Source organism: Alternaria viburni, assembly GCF_023758015.1.
Source record: "Alternaria viburni strain BMP 2772 chromosome Unknown scaffold_34, whole genome shotgun sequence".
NCBI lineage: Eukaryota > Fungi > Ascomycota > Dothideomycetes > Pleosporales > Pleosporaceae > Alternaria > Alternaria viburni.
The window spans coordinates 49,839-65,601 of record NW_026055803.1 but is presented as its reverse complement, the minus strand read 5'-3'; the positions used below and the strand labels follow the sequence as shown (position 1 = coordinate 65,601).

Here is a 15,763-nt window from a genome sequence, read left to right as displayed (position 1 = left end):
GATTGCTCAACTTTGTGCATGACCCGTCATCGTCCGCCACCATGACCGTCCCCAACATTGGGGACATCTTGGTGCTGTCGCAGAAGGCTTGGAAGATTGGACGCACTTTTTCTGCTTGCCAAAAGAATGCACCAGTGGAGCTTCAATATGTTGAGACGGAAATTGGCAGCCTCGCAAAATCACTGGCATCGTTGGCAGAGACGCTGCACGCGGAGTCCGTGCGGCAGTTGTTACAGGACGCTGACCAGGAAATAAAAGATGGCGTTGACACCATCATAAGGTCTTGTCAACGGACAGTAGATGATCTTGACTCGCTGATCGACCAATACCAAGTCATCAAGAAGCACCGCACAGTTGGAGGGTTCGCAATCGAGCGCTCGTGGAGCGATCTGGTATTATCCTCATACAGGACGATGATCTGGACTCCCGAGGGCGGAAACCTCGCAGATCTGAAAGAGATGTTACAGACACATACGAACTCTATCGATGAGTTGACGGAAGCATTGCAAAGGCTAGTGCTGTCAAATCCATGTCACACATCTACTGACCATGGTGCAGCAAGTCTATGGCTCGTATGGACAGCACCGTCATACCAATGGCAAAGCGAATCGATAACATGAACCACTTGGCTGGAAGCATCGATCAGCAGCTTGACGAAGTACATCGTATGGTAGAGGACCTAATGATTGCACCAGAAACTTCACATGTGCCACCCGTACCAGCAAAGAACCCTGCGCGTTCACCGACCACCGAAAACGCCGACCCATTGAGCCAGATGTATCATGCTTTATCTCCCCCAGAATCTCCACCCAGGTCACAAAATATCGAAATATCTTTGCCACGGATCCCGCAGCGCCCAAAGTCCCACGAACAGTCCTCTATAGTCAGATTCAACGAGGATGCTCCTGTTCCGACATCTCCGGCGGATGTCGTGTCCGCCTCAAGAACATCCTCACCCACTCAAAAACGTGTGTCGGAATTTAGCTTTGGCGGCTCATCTTTGCGATACTCCAGCAGTAGCTATGCATCTTCTGACGCTGGTACCAGCTCAGTCGGTTGGCAAAGTCCATCTTCGTTACTACCTGACTCTCGACTGAGCGGACAGTTTTCGACATCGACCAAGAAAACATCACCTCTTCCAAGGACACCGGAAGTATGCGAGCCGGGCCGAAAGGCTGACAATCGGCATCATACACTACTCCAACCTCCGGCTATGAAGCTCGGCTCACTCTATGAACTCGAAAGAACACCTACTCAAACATCGCATGCCATGTTAAGCCCTTATCCTTCGTTGCAACCAGAGATTATGAAACTTCACCGAAGTTCAACCACTACCAGTCAAAAAGCCGCCTTCGAGAAGGAAGCTTTCCGTAACTCAGCGATTCTATGTGATGTGTAAGCCGACTTTGCTCTTAGTCCGTTCTTCTCAGTGTACGTGTTTAGCAATGCTAACTACAGAAAGTCGCGGTTCGCTCGTCGAATACTCGCACCGGATAAACCAAGACGACCCAAGAGACGTCGAAATGATCGAGGCTTCTGAAGAGTGCAGAATCGCCGTAGTACGGAAACGCGTAACCGACTCTGAGACGAAGGCAGTGCGCGTCGTGACATCCGTATGGGCGTTTAGCGACGACAACACGACCCGCGTGGAGCTACGTATGGAAGACGACCAGATGTACATACCGTACTCCAGCTACTTCAACCCCGCCAAAGCCTCCATCACAGTCCTCTGCGAGCTCATATTTCACGACGTCAAGCACGGCAATCGGCCAGTGCGTGTAGAAAAGACAAGCTGGGTCAACTACGTCTTTGACTCACCACAAGGTAGACTACTGAAACAGCATCTAAGAAAGAGGACGATGACTAACTGCGTATTCAGCGGCCGCACTCTTCCAAAACGAACTAATGGGCCGCACTCTGCTCGCGACATTCCGCACAGAAAAAACAATGCGCATCCACGAAGGCCTCTCCAAATCCTTCTCCTACGCCGAGCAAATGTGCGGCCTGGAGAACCTCCGCGTCTGGGAAGACAACGACACAGGCGCCATCATCGCCCTAATTCATTTCTCCGCCGACTTCCGAAACGGTTATCTAGCCTTCTACCTCAACTCCTCCGTCAACCCCATCAGAGTGAAAGACGGTGGGGACAGAGAGGTCAAGATCAAAGGGCTGAGAGTACCGATTGATCGGGGTGATCGCGCGATGAGAAAGGACAGTTTTGCGGAAGCTGCCACTGCTTCTGTTACAGGGAAAGGTAAGGAGAAAGTGGGGGCTGGGAAGAGTGTGGACAAGGGGAAGGTTATCAGTGGGGCGAAGATTGAGTTTGCGACGGAGATGGAGAAGAGGGAGTTTTTGGAGATGTGTGTAGAGATGCAGAGGGAGTTGATTGAGTTGCCGGATTTGTTGGGGGTTAATTGAGGAGAATGTTGTCACGATTAGATCGGTGGGATGTAGATATTGATTGATTATACCACGGTTTTGTAGATCGCCAGAGCGTTCTCCTCGTAAGGTATTCTTTTTCGGTGGCTGATTTCTAACCCTTGAGCATACACATCAGAGTGCTGACTACCGGGTAGAGTAAAGCCTCTTGGAGCGTTAAACGCCACTTATTCAGCCTTATCACTGTGACATCTTCATGATCTCAGAGCTTCCACTCGCCCTCGACCCAGAAACTGTTGTAATCCTCTTCACAGTTCCTGCCCAAGAACAAACAGCCTGACGCAATAACAGACCCATGCTCACGGTCAAGCTGAAACTCGACATTTGATTCACCTGCGCGGACCGTTAGACTGGTCTTGTGTCCTGCGGAGGCAAGGGTGTGGATCCTGACACGAATGTCGCGTGTGTGATCACATGAGCCTAACGCTCTACTAAACTCTTTGACCGCTTCATAGTCTTCTTTGTAGCCTTCGTTTCCGGCGCCCTTCGCAACGGCAACGTGAAAAGTGCGAGATGGGTGGGCTTTCAATCGGCTTCTGTGGCCGTCCTGGAAAGTGAAGCCACTCAACGATGGGTCGGTCCGGCGAAGGTGAAGCACGTACCCAGCCTCGCGGATGAAGTAGAGTAGACGAAAGACTCCCTCTTCGAACGTGCCACTCTGTATGGAATATCCGTACTCTTTGAGAAGAGGGGACATGTCGTAGCCTCGAGAAGCCAAGAAGGTATCGAAGTTGACGGACGAGGTTGTACGAATGCAAGAAGACCAGGCGATGACTGTCTTGATGATTCCCTTCGGCGCACCAAGAATAGGCAGAGCGGAGATTTCGGTTTCGATCTTGGGCGCAGTGCCAGCGACAAAAGGAGGCTGCTCGATCACTCCTCCAGGTAGAAGCTGCTGTGTGGTCTTACGGATGACAGCTGCAGCTTCGTTGTGGACTGTCTTACATGTAGTAAGAATGGCAGTCGGCGGTTCATGATTAATGAGGGTGAAGCTGCTCTCAGTTGTTCCGTCGCTGCTGCGCTTCACATATCGAGTACGAGTGGTACGGTTCGGCAGGAGCTCATACACCATCAGTCGCAATTCAGCAGGCAAGTCGAGGAACCCCAGGGGTCGGGATTGCGCGTTCGTCATGTTTGACCGTGGAGCTTCAAAGTCCTGGATTAGCATCAAAGTACAGTGAAGTTTCCGTAGGCTTTACCTTGTAGTTACGTTGCAGCGCAATGAAGTGAGTCTCTTCGGCGCGCAAGGTGCTTGCATCCACCACGGGTAGTAGTGGTTGTGGCCACCGAGCTGACGCTTAACAATCTGGGCTCGATCGCGATCCCATTGACTCGTAGTGGGGGAGTAGGATGGAGAGTATTTGGTAGGGGAAGAGCAACTGCTCGTAGCCAGGTTGGGAAGCACAGACTGACGCTAACCCCACTCGCGGAAGGCTAGGCAGCGACGCGCAAGGAACTCGAGGTGAAGGTAAGTGTGGACATCAAACCACAAGTTGTGCGCGGTAGTAGGACAAGAAAGATATTAAGAGATCAAGCGCTAATTTGATAGAGCGATGAAGATACTACTATTATTAGACACGTTCTACTTTTCCAGAATAAATCAAAGCTGGACGCTCTTGCCGTCTTATCTTCGCCTTTACCTTCACTCTGCCTCTAACTCCGCCCACACCTACACACCGACGCAAAAAGAGACGAAAACAACACCAACCCAGCGTTCTATCCCAGCCTCGAACCAACACCTCTACCCAGATCTCAATTCAATCAATGTCTTTGGATTCAGTCTCTTCCTTTTCTTACTTCTTGGAATTTCACTTTCCGGATCGTTTACACAGCCCTCAGACATAATAAGTCATGAGTCTGCGACTCTGCTCTACTGTAACCACACCGCAATGCCATCGAGCAGAAACACTGAATCGAAAGGCGGACATCTCACTTCTTTCTCGGTTCGTCCTTGGTGAAGACATTGCTTCTCTTATCCGTGTTATCTCTCTAGTTATACCATCTTTTCAGCGTATCCTAGACTAGTATACCGCATTGCATTCTCTAAATAACTAATACTACACGCCTTAGCTGCGCAAATATAATTATGTAATTATAGTACAAAATTAATGCTTCTAAAACGCAGTTATAGTCTTAGAATATAGTTTAGCTTGCCTTGTCTTGCTATATGTAAAGAAACACATGTTCAAAAAAGAGCATTAGTACACGGGATCGAACAGGCGCGAAAGTTGGGAAGCAAAAATACATGGAGCTCGATGTGTTGCGTACGACTCAGCCATCCTTCCGGTGGAACATTGTCAAAGCCTGCAAACTGACGATGGAGTCTTACAGAATTCCAACCTACATGTATTGCCATCCGCTACATACCCGGCTTTGCTGTCCACGTTCACCTGGCAACGCTTTACGATAGGCGCACCCGAGCGTTTGCTCCCACTCACTCCCGCACCTCCACACCGAGCCCCACTATGTTTATACTATATCTTGGCGCCTGCCTTGACAAATCTGACTCTCTCGCTTTTGCTTTGCCTCTTCACTGATCCTGCGAAGGAACTGTGCGCACTGCCGATACTAACAATGGCGACTTCACTGCCCACCGAAGCCCGCGGGACCAAGCGCAAAGGCGAAGACGTCGATAACGAGGATATCATCAGTCCAGAGGCGCAGAAGATCAAGACGTTTATTCGTGGCGGATTCCACAAGGTCCTAGCCAAACTTGGATACCACAGAGAGATCAGCAAGTCAGACTTACGTTCGGATCACGAAATCACCAACTCGTATGTGTTTCTCATTCTGTTCACGATCGCAAACTAACTTGCATAGCTGCCTGGCCGACTTGGCCAAGTCCTTGCCACAGAAATTTCCCATCGCTGGTCCTGGCAGAAGCCTATGGAAGTGCCATGCGCAGGTCGCCGCCACCTACTCACCCATCATGCGGGGTCTGATTGAGAAGCATGTAAGTGTTTGAGTTCATCTGGTTTAGGGGTCCACGCACGACTTCAAGTGGATTGATTCTAACGTGTGAAAATAGAAGCAGATCTTTGTTATGGAAGACTGGCCTGCGTACGCTATCGATGCCATGGTGGACTTCTTTCGTCATCACAAGGCTTACCGCATCATCACTCCCATCGACCGCCACAAGCTCATGTACTTGGACCCTACATCCGACGCTTCCGTTGAAGCTATTCCTTCCGATGTGTGCCTCGCTCACGTTCACCTCGATATCTTCAAGCTAGCATATGACTGGAACATCAAACATCTCCAGGAATTCGCTCATAATGCATTGGTCAAGGCATTGGCGGGTCAGCCTACGCTGGCTCAGTTCAAGCACATGCTTGTTAGCACTGGCATATTTACAGAAAAGTATTGCACGCCTCCTGCTTCCGAGGATCATCTTCTGAACCTGTTGTTGATGGCTTTGGGTACTTATGGTGCTATGGTTCACGATGCCTGGATGAGGGAAGAGAACCGTCAAGAATATGTCAACCTCTACATTGTCGCACCTTATTTCGCCGTCTATCGCGATCTGGCGACACCAGGACATAGCGTCCATTTTGCTGAGTGGTCAAAGGAGGTAAATGCGAAGCGGCAGAAGATCGAGGGCTCCGGTTCCATGCAATTGTCATAGCATACAACAGCCCCACCCTTCATCTCAACACCTCAAACATCCCCAGCAACCAACTTCATGATTACGACTAATTTCAATAATTCTTCAGCTATCTGCGTGGTATCCAACGTGGTCAAACATGCAACAAGTCGCGCGCCTTACTCCAAAGAGCCTAACCAATCCATTCGAATTCCAATTCATCCATATCCTCCATCCTAGCCGTGTATACCACCTCAATAACCAACTTAAACAGCGGACTCATGACTCCAAAACCAGCCACTGACTATGCAAAAGAACCATAAGAAAAGAATCTACCAAACGATACACCGCTGAGCGATCTCAATATCCAATCCATGCTATTATCCTATCCAAACTCTTGTGTTGGTTCCCAGACGGCTGGCTATACAAACGCCGGGGTAAGAAGAACCCTATGCTCGAGATCGGTCGTGTTCTACTCGCCGTTGACCTCCGGCTCGGGAGCGGTGCCGTTGGCGCGGTCGGCGCCCATGTACCGCTGCATGTATGTGATGTAGTCGAATTTGGGTATGTCGCGGTCTTCTGCCATATCTGGGCCTTTGTGCTCGGGCATGGTGGAGAGGAGGTCGTCGATGACTTCGTCGGGGACGAGGGAGTGGCGGAGGTCGAGTTCGGTCACGTATGGCTGGTGGGATGTAAGTAGCTGGTGACACATGGAGAAATGAGGGAAAGAGGTGGGTATAGACTGACCTTGCCGTCGGCGACCTCTTTGAAAGACTCAAAGACTTGCTCCGCGGTATTTTGATCCTCGGTTTCGTCCACCATGAATCGGATAAACTGCTCAAATGTAACATAGTCTTTGCCACCACTAGTTTCGCGGAATCTCTCGTGCATTTCTTCTTCGTCGTATACCAAGCCCAAACTAGCCAATGCGGCAGAGAACTCCAATTCTGCTAACGAATTCGATACATCGCGATCAAAATGCCTGAATACTGATTCGAACTCTTCAAGCTGTATTGGGGTGAGGTTGGTCATGTTACGTGCCACCATCTGGTTTTCCAAAAAGGCAAGCTTCTTCGATACCGAACTGCGGACCAAGCCCAGCTCGTATTCTAGCTCGTCGTATGTGTATGTTGTGAAGTCGTTCTCCTCGATGTTCGCTTCGGCGCATTGCTCGTCGATGGACGCTATGAGGTTCAGATATTCGTCCAGGGGTGCCAGCGACTTGCTGATCTCCTTTGTGTGCTCTAGCTGGTCCTCAACATCGCCTTCCAACGCTGATATCGATGTAGAGAGTGTGTTGAGGGCCAGGGCAAAGTCGTTTGCTTTGTCGGCGAAGGATTTCCGCAGAGCGTTCTTGATGTCTCTAATTGTCTCGTTGATGACCTGGGAGCGTTGTCTCTCGGCCTTCATCAATCCCGTCCAGGCGCTGTCTAGTGCTTCGAGGCTGAGCTCCGCGGGCGGATCGTACGGTCGCAACCGGTATGTGGCCAACTTCGTCCTTATATTCCCTAGTAGTCCCACCAGGTCCGACTTCTCGGCTACCCATGTTCGCTTGCTTTTGCGCTTCCAGGCGGTGAACTCGGTCGACTGGTTCCTAGCGTCTGCGTATGTCCCGTCGAACTTGGCCTCCTCCCATTGTGTGCGCTGCTTGGCGATCTGGTCTAGCAGCTCGCGCATGCGTCGCTCGAAGTCGTTCTGCATCTGCCAGGCTCCCTGCATATTTGCGACGAACTTCTCGACTCGCCGCCCAGCATTCTCCACGCGCTCCATCTGTGAGAAGGCGTGGAACCAGTAGGCAATGTATGTCATGAGTGAACGCTCGTCGGGCTTCGCGACGTCGCACACGTCCTCCACATCCAGCAGGTCGGGGATACCAATCTCTTTGGAGGCGATATCGAATGCAAGCTGCATGTTGCCGCGGTGGTCGCTCTTGTCTAGGCTGTCGTAATCGATGAGATCGGGACGGTGGATGTCGAGCAGGGCGCAGCTGTCTGTTGTTAGCCCAGTCTCCCACCAAAGAATGCTCCACCTACAATGCCAGTCCGTCGTTCCAGCTCGTAGAGAAGTCACGCACTTCGACCTCATCGTAGCAGGCCGTCTTCCGCTGACACCACAGCAGCAGACCCTCCTTGGCACTGAGACCCTCTTCGTTGATGTCACTGATGGTGAAGCGCAGAATGAGGGTCCATATCAGACCCAGGATGATCTTGCTGTTGCCGTCGACGACATCTTCGGCACCGGTATTGGTAAGCTGGATCCTCCGACTCCGGATGAAGTCGAGCGACTTGTTGACGTTCTCAAACTTCTGCACGCGCAGCTTGGGTCGGGAGGCATAGCGGCCGAGGGATTCGTTGCTGAGGATCTCGAGGAGGTGTATGAGTATGATCTAGGGGGCGTTAGGACGTGATGCGGGGAGAGGCCATGTTGGGGGCCAAGCGGGGCACGTACACCGTCCGAGAGGTCGATGATGAGGTCCTTGATCTCGACTTCGCGGATCTTGAGCTTGCTGTTCAGCCTGCAGCGGTGTTAGTAGTAGTGTCGGGGCCGGGGCGGCGGCGGGGGTTGCAGCGTACCACTTGGTGAATGTCTTCTGCTGGACCTTGACCCATTGCTGTTCAAGCGGCGCCATGATCAGTGTGCATCAGGCCTCTCACTCGGACTGGGCGCATGCAGGTAGGAATATATTTGGGTGGATACGGGATGCTAGCTGGCGACTACTCGGGCGTGTTTTCCAGAGTCCTGGCCCAAAACAATGAATGGCTGACTGCGGGCGCGGCTTCGGCTGTCGCTGCACCCCTGTCCCAGTAGCGGGGCCCCTGGATCCACACGGCCTTGGGCGCCCGAGTCGCCTCTGGTTGGCTGGCTGCGACGACACGCGATATCTGGTCTACAGTCTCTTCGTCCAATGCTTGCTGAGACAGAGAGACAATGCCCAAGATACCCTTGGAGTAGCGCGTGTATCTAGCCTATCTATCTACTCGCATCCGCTTGCCTCGTGGCTGCACCACGCCGGGTACAGCAGGCGCCACACGCGCCATATTGGTCCTCCATCGCTCTTGCCTGCATCATGGCTGTAGACGCGTCTCAAGATGCCGCGTCGCTGCCATATCACGAGCCGGGCATCGTTGTCATCCTAGTGCTCACATCTTTCCTCCTCCTCCTTAACGTCGTCAATGCTGCTCTCGACAGGGTGCTGTACTGCGGTCTGCTGGGCCAGGTTTTGGTTGGCATTGCATGGGGCACGCCAGGTGCGAAGTGGCTATCCGAGAGCTTAGAAGAGACGGTCGTGCAACTAGGCTATCTGGGATTGATACTGCTTGTCTATGAAGGTCCGCATGCGCTGCATCAGCCAACCCATCCCATATCTGTGGCATTGGCTAACGCTCACCAGGCGGACTTTCTACTTCGTTCCAATCTCTAAAGGCAAATCTGCTTCTATCTTCTGGCGTCGCACTTACGGGAATTCTGTTTCCTATCGGGCTCTCGTACACTCTGCAAGGCTTACTGGATGCTAGCCCAGTGCAAGCTTTCGCAGCTGGCGCCGCTCTATGCTCCACCAGCCTGGGCACAACCTTCACGGTTCTCGGGTCGAGTGGTTTGGCTACCACCCGCCTGGGCGTTGTCCTCACAAGCGCCGCTATGATGGACGACGTCGTGGGGCTAGTCATGGTGCAAGTCATCTCCAACTTAGGTGGCGACAACTTCAGCTGGGTAACAGTCGTTCGCCCAGTCTTCGTTTCGATGGCTTTTGCGGTTATCGCACCTCTTGTCTGTCTCTTTGTCGCGAAGCCTTTGACCGCATGGCTGAACACATACCGCGAAGCTCACCCGGGCGCACATCTGAGTACCTTGCTACAGCGAACACAAACAGCCTTCGTGATCCACACGCTGGTTCTCATTGCTCTTGTCGCGGGAGCTACATATGCGGGCACATCGAATCTGTTCGCTGCGTATATCGCGGGAGCTAGCATTAGTTGGTGGGACTCTGACGTGCCCCATCCTACAAGCACTTCAGCTACGAATGCTGTAGATGAGAAAAGACAGGCAACTGTCGGTCCAATGCTTGAGAGCTCAGAAGGCTCGTCTGCCGATGCGTCAAAGACCACAGCAGACAAAAATCAAGGAGCAATTCCGTCTCGACCCACCAACATGGAGAGTGAAGAGCATGTGGTTGCGACCGGTGGTGCAGCCATCTACGAGCAGTACTACCATCCCGCAGTGTCGAAGATCCTACAACCGTTCTTCTTCGCATCAATCGGCTTCTCGATACCCATCACACGAATGTTCAGAGGCGCGATAGTCTGGCGAGGCATCGTCTACGCTCTTCTCATGACCTTCGCAAAGCTTGTGTGTGGTCTCTGGCTCGTCCGGATTTCCATATTTCCAGGCAAGAAAGCACCCGGCAGGTTTTTGTTCAAGGTGCGCCTGCCGTCGGTGCCTCACCTGTGGGGAAAGAGCGGCTGCGCACCTCCCGCGCAAGAAGCAGTCACTCCAACGCAGGCAAGAGCTACCCCATCGCGAACCCGCCCGACAACTTCACCAAGTAGTACCGAAAGCGAGGCCCGATCTTCGCCCAATCCACCAAAGCCCTTTTCGCTGCACCCGCCACTGATCCTCGCCTTTGCAATGTGCGCTCGTGGAGAGATTGGCTTTCTAATTTCCGGTGTCGCCGAGTCCCAGGGCGTCTTTGGAGAGACTTCAGGCGAGCCAACCGACATATTTCTTATCGTGACTTGGGCCATCGTTCTGTGCACTATCCTGGGTCCTCTGGCTGTTGGACTATCCGTTCGCAGGGTAAAAGCACTCCAAGCGCGCAAGAACAAGGAACAGGAGGGCGCGGGCAGGGACGTTTTGGGCGTTTGGGGTGTAGAATAGAGTAATCTCCGGAGTAAACCAAAGCTATCGAAATGCGGTCGCAACATGCCCGGGCAGGTTCAGTGCGCTCGACTTTTGCTGCAAACTGTTCACTTTGTGCACATGTGCCCCTGTTGTCATGACGTGCATCGCCGGGTGTCGCGACAGGGATAGCGGCTGTAATGGTGGGGTCGGAGGCGGGCATCATCCAACAGACGGTTGAAACATGCTGATTTGTACTCGGTGTATCGAGCGCCGTGGGACGTGAAACAATAGGACATGATATATAGTGGTTGCCGTCGCGATACCTTCCCATATATACATGGCGACCATGTGCGCAGCTGCAATGGATGCATAGTGCGAACTGTAAAAATGTAGACGAACATCAATGACATTTGACACAACGTGAAATCCCGTAGTTTGGTAGAGAACCCTTCTTTTGCACAAGCAGGCAAGCAGCCACCGACGTCGCGAGCGGCACGGTTTCTAAATATGCACCGGTGGAGGCTGTGGAAGGTTTTGGCGGCCAGCCAGAAGGGTTTCAGACGTCAATTTGCCTTCTTCTGAAACGCTGAACAAGATGGTGTACTTGCAACCGCCGGGCGATCAAGCCGGACCCTCTGCCGTTGTCGCGCCTGTCTGCTGATGAAACGTCTGTAGTAGACTCATGCCGCTGGTGGTCATCCGCTTCGCGAGTGGCAACAGCCAATGAGTGCACATCGCGTTCCTTTCAGGCTCGACGTCCGAAGAGGAGTCGAGCGCACGTGAGAGAAAGTTCCGTGCCGGATGCTAGCGCGCCAGTGCCCAAAGCCAATGGTGCCAGGAGAAAGGGTTCCACTCCAGGCCCTACCACGACTGCGTGCACCAGACACGACTGCGCTCTCGCCCGCAGCCTGCCAGCTTCTCCTATTTACCCTGCTTGTGCAGTTCTCGAATGTGGCATCCTCGCTGAAGACGACTCGGCGCGACGCTTTGCGATTTGGATTGGCAGCAGCGCCCCCTCGCTTTCAGGATCAGGACTGGTATCCCGCTCTGCTGCAGCCCGACCCTCGCATTGCTGCTTACTCGACGCGACCCCCATCCCCGTACGCTGCGTCCTCGACACCACCCCAGCGCCCTCTGTCTCAGTGAGAGTTGACCCAAACCTCGCTCAACATCGCCCCGCCACTTACCTGCTCACTCCATTGAGCACGGGTCCCCCGCTATTCACCACACTCACCCCTCGACTGCCTGGCCGCACCAGAGGCAGTGAACGACTCAGGAAGCTATTGTAGCTATTGTATAATTCGACTGTTGTTGCTACAACGATAGTCTGCCCATGTGAGTCCCCTGGCGCTCCTTCCTCAGCTGTCGTCTGGCTGCTCCAAACACCGCCTTTCAACCCCAAACGGCAGCAGCGTCACCTGCCCCGTTTCAATCAGACTGCCACTCGCGAGACCGGCCGCTGACCACATTACTCCAGCATGTATCCCAATGGACAATTCGAGAACGCCCGTGCAGCACCAAAACCACCCATCCAAGCACCGCAATCATCCACCAGGAACATTTTCCCCGACACCAACCCCAACAAGCCGGGCAACATGGCCGGCCGGGGTATGCAGTCGCCTGCTTTCAGCAACGGCTCGCAAATGTCGCTTATACGCACACAGTCCGAGAGAAGCGTTTCGACAACGGCCACAGTCAAAGAGGGCATGGTCAAGGTCAAGGATGCATCCTGGGTCAAAGCTTTGATCTGGACCGACCGGTGGCTGGTACTGCGCGAATTCGAGCTGAACTTTTTCAAGAGCCCTAATGCCTCCAAAGCATCAACCACGATTCAACTGCGAGACATCCTCGGCGTGGAGCGATCAGACACGCAGCCTTTGTCCTTTGAAATCACCAGGGCTGCCAACACCAGCAAGGGCTCGTCCCCGCCCCGCGATGGCCCCACAAAGATTATTACATGCAAGGTCGAGACTGACGATGACGTTTACTCGTGGATCGACAGCATCTACCAGCGCTGTCCCAGCATGGGCGGTGTCAGCAACCCCACCAACTTCACCCACAGAGTGCACGTAGGCTTCGACCCTAACAGCGGAGCGTTCGTCGGTCTGCCGGTAGAATGGGAGAAGCTTCTCACCGCATCCGCCCTAACTAAAGACGACTACGCGAAGAACCCCAAGGCTGTTCTGGAAGTTTTGGAGTTCTACACTGAAAAGCTTGTCAAGCGCTCCGAGGACCCTCAGCAATACCCGAGTCTCACTCCGACCCCGCCAACAAATGCTGGAATGGAGAAGCAGCTTGGATACGGTGGCAGCGGCAATTCTGTTGCGCCCCCGCGCCCTGCACCACCTGGCAATTATCAACGAAAAGACAGCTACAGTCAAGGCTATGGCGGTCAACAAAACTCGGCTTCGCAGCAACAAAACCGCTACGAACAAAACCGCTACGAACAGGATCGCTACGAACAAGATCGCTACGAACAGGATAGGAGGAGGCAAGAGGACCAGGTCAGGGCACAGCGCGAACGCGAACTCCAGAAGCAGAGGCAGGAGGAATACGAGCACCAAAAAAGGCTGCAGGATGAAGCTGATGCTGCGTGGAAGGCGGAGTTTCCAACAACGGTTCCTCGAGGAGCACAACAAGAAATTGGCGGAGGCGGCTATTCGCGAGATCAGAGCCCGTCAGGTCAGAGGTACAACCCCAGCCGCCCTGCGCCATCGACTCCTGGTTCCGCAAGAGGCCCACAGCAGCAGCCCCCGCGGCAGCCAGTCGCACAGCGTCCAGCGCCTCCAGCACCTCAGCAACAGAATGGTGGCTACAGCACATCTCCTTCCAAACCGCAGTCATCTCAGCAGCGACCGCCCATGGCCTCGAAGAATTCGAGTGGCCAGGTTCCCAGGGTTGCCAATGGCCAAAGCCAACAGCAAAAGCAATACCAGCCAGGTGCTGCACCCAAGCCGTTGAACGTTGCTAAGCCCCAGAATGCTCCTGTCAGTGATGCAGTGAAGAAGGCCGAGCAGGCCCTTACTGCTAAGCCCAAGGAGGAGCCAGCACGGAAGGATGTGCGCATGTCCAGCATGTCCGAAGGCGAGGTCATGGCGAAGCTCCGGGAGGTCGTATCCAAAGAACGGCCACTGGACTCGTACAACAAGCAAAAGAAGATTGGTCAAGGTGCTAGTGGTTCCGTGTATGTCGCTCGCATCCGTGAAGGTGCCACTTCGCCCATGGCCCGAAGGGTTATGCAAGAAAATGGCCCACGTGCACAGGTCGCTATCAAGCAGATGGATCTCCGCAATCAGCCACGCAAAGAACTTATCGTAAATGAGATTATCGTCATGAAGGACAGCAAACACCCCAACATCGTCAACTTCTTGGACGCGTTCTTGCAAGAGGAGCAGTCCGAGCTTTGGGTCGTCATGGAGTTCATGGAGGGAGGTGCTTTGACCGACATCATTGACAACAACCCTTCCATTAGCGAAGACCAGATCGCGACTATTTGCTTCGAGGTAAGCTACGTAGCACGGACTTTCGGGAATCTACACTGACAATCATCAGACCTGCAAGGGACTTGAGTATCTCCACAACTTGAACATCATCCACCGAGACATCAAGAGTGACAATGTCTTGCTCGATGGCCGTGGCAATGTCAAGATTAGTATGTATCCGCCACGTATCCTCTAACGATAGCTTGCTAACCTTTGACAGCCGATTTTGGTTTCAGTGCGAAGCTTACCGAGCAGCGCAGCAAGCGTGCGACTATGGTAGGAACTCCATACTGGATGGCCCCTGAAGTCGTCAAGCAAAAAGAGTACGGCAACAAGGTCGATATCTGGTCTTTGGGTATCATGGCCATTGAGATGATCGAGTCTGAACCACCTTACCTGAATGAGGAGCCGCTCAAGGCTTTGTATCTCATTGCCACCAATGGCACTCCTCGTCTCAAGAAGCCAGACAAGCTCTCGAAGGAGCTCAAGGCCTTCTTGTCGGTCTGCCTTTGCGTCGACGTAAAGTCACGAGCAAGTGCCGGAGAGTTGATTAGCCACGACTTCCTCAAGAGCGGATGCAGCCTGGCGAGCTTATCTCAGTTGCTCAACTTCAGGAAGAACGGCGGCCACTAAACCCTACTGGGCACGCCACTACAACATGAAGACTTCTTCCAGTTGGGGCCACAAGAGTAATGGCGAGCTGTTTCACGCTTCTGGACTTCGATACCCTTTCCATGTACATTTTCCCAGCTATACCCAGGCTTCTCGGCTTCCGTCCTTACCGAACGATCAACGACATACCACGAAACCTAGGAAGGCGTCATTCGCTTGGGCAATATCAGTTTGGTCATCTGTACCCTCTTTGGTCGCTACGGAATTTGCCTTTATACATCCCATGTAACTACTCCATCCGCTATTCGCCTTCTTGTCCGTTCTCTCAGAGCGCCAAATCAAGCGCCCTACGAGCGGTAGATTTCCCTCTAGTCTACAAGCCGTGCTCGAAGATCATCAGATTTGGAGGGGTGAGATCCATTGCTCAACTTCGGTGCTAATCTTTCCCTTCGAGCCCGATATGCGTGCGCGCCAGGTAACTTGTCATGCTTGTCCTTTTCAACGTTCCACAGCTTAGCGATATCACGGTCTGGCAATCTTAAGCATCCAGGCGCAATATTTAGGGTTCTTCGTAATTAAATCTTTTGGGAGTACATGTGGATACCGATAGATCAAATGGCAATGTCACAAAAGTCCAATGCGAGCTCTTCCTCTTTCGTGCTTGACTGGCCACCAATGTTGCAACATGGCTGACCATTCATCACATGCCTTGTAAACACCTAGTCCGAGTCGGCTAACTATTTATCCGCTAAATGAGCTCGCCTCTATCCCGTGGGCTCAGCAGCTAGCGCGGCACCCTTTGAAAAGC

At 53.0% G+C, this 15,763-nt stretch overlaps 6 protein-coding genes across 6 annotated transcripts; 4 read left to right on the top strand and 2 right to left on the bottom strand.

Annotated features, from left to right (window-relative positions):
* Positions 1-41: 41 nt before the first annotated feature.
* On the top strand, positions 42-2,418 carry J4E79_010860 (uncharacterized protein; the record flags this gene model as incomplete). The annotated part of the gene is made up of 5 exons (XM_049359693.1): positions 42-460; positions 559-968; positions 1,106-1,153; positions 1,459-1,824; positions 1,880-2,418. 5 exons carry the CDS (start codon positions 42-44, stop codon positions 2,416-2,418), a joined length of 1,782 nt encoding a protein of 593 aa, XP_049205792.1.
* Positions 2,419-2,641: 223 nt separating this feature from the next.
* Positions 2,642-3,571, bottom strand: J4E79_010859 (uncharacterized protein; the record flags this gene model as incomplete). The annotated part of the gene is made up of 1 exon (XM_049359692.1): positions 2,642-3,571. The coding sequence occupies one exon, from the start codon at positions 3,569-3,571 to the stop codon at positions 2,642-2,644; it is 930 nt and encodes a 309-aa protein (XP_049205791.1).
* Positions 3,572-5,013: 1,442 nt separating this feature from the next.
* J4E79_010858 (uncharacterized protein) lies at positions 5,014-6,064 on the top strand (the record flags this gene model as incomplete). Its single annotated transcript, XM_049359691.1, has 3 exons — positions 5,014-5,213; positions 5,260-5,392; positions 5,468-6,064. 3 exons carry the CDS (start codon positions 5,014-5,016, stop codon positions 6,062-6,064), a joined length of 930 nt encoding a protein of 309 aa, XP_049205790.1.
* A 430-nt stretch (positions 6,065-6,494) lies between these two features.
* On the bottom strand, positions 6,495-8,651 carry J4E79_010857 (uncharacterized protein; the record flags this gene model as incomplete). Its single annotated transcript, XM_049359690.1, has 5 exons — positions 6,495-6,704; positions 6,770-8,009; positions 8,056-8,408; positions 8,471-8,537; positions 8,596-8,651. The coding sequence occupies 5 exons, from the start codon at positions 8,649-8,651 to the stop codon at positions 6,495-6,497; spliced, it is 1,926 nt and encodes a 641-aa protein (XP_049205789.1).
* A 438-nt stretch (positions 8,652-9,089) lies between these two features.
* Positions 9,090-10,897, top strand: J4E79_010856 (uncharacterized protein; the record flags this gene model as incomplete). Its single annotated transcript, XM_049359689.1, has 2 exons — positions 9,090-9,351; positions 9,414-10,897. The coding sequence occupies 2 exons, from the start codon at positions 9,090-9,092 to the stop codon at positions 10,895-10,897; spliced, it is 1,746 nt and encodes a 581-aa protein (XP_049205788.1).
* A 1,442-nt stretch (positions 10,898-12,339) lies between these two features.
* J4E79_010855 (uncharacterized protein) lies at positions 12,340-14,976 on the top strand (the record flags this gene model as incomplete). Its single annotated transcript, XM_049359688.1, has 3 exons — positions 12,340-14,364; positions 14,414-14,513; positions 14,564-14,976. 3 exons carry the CDS (start codon positions 12,340-12,342, stop codon positions 14,974-14,976), a joined length of 2,538 nt encoding a protein of 845 aa, XP_049205787.1.
* Positions 14,977-15,763: the final 787 nt, after the last annotated feature.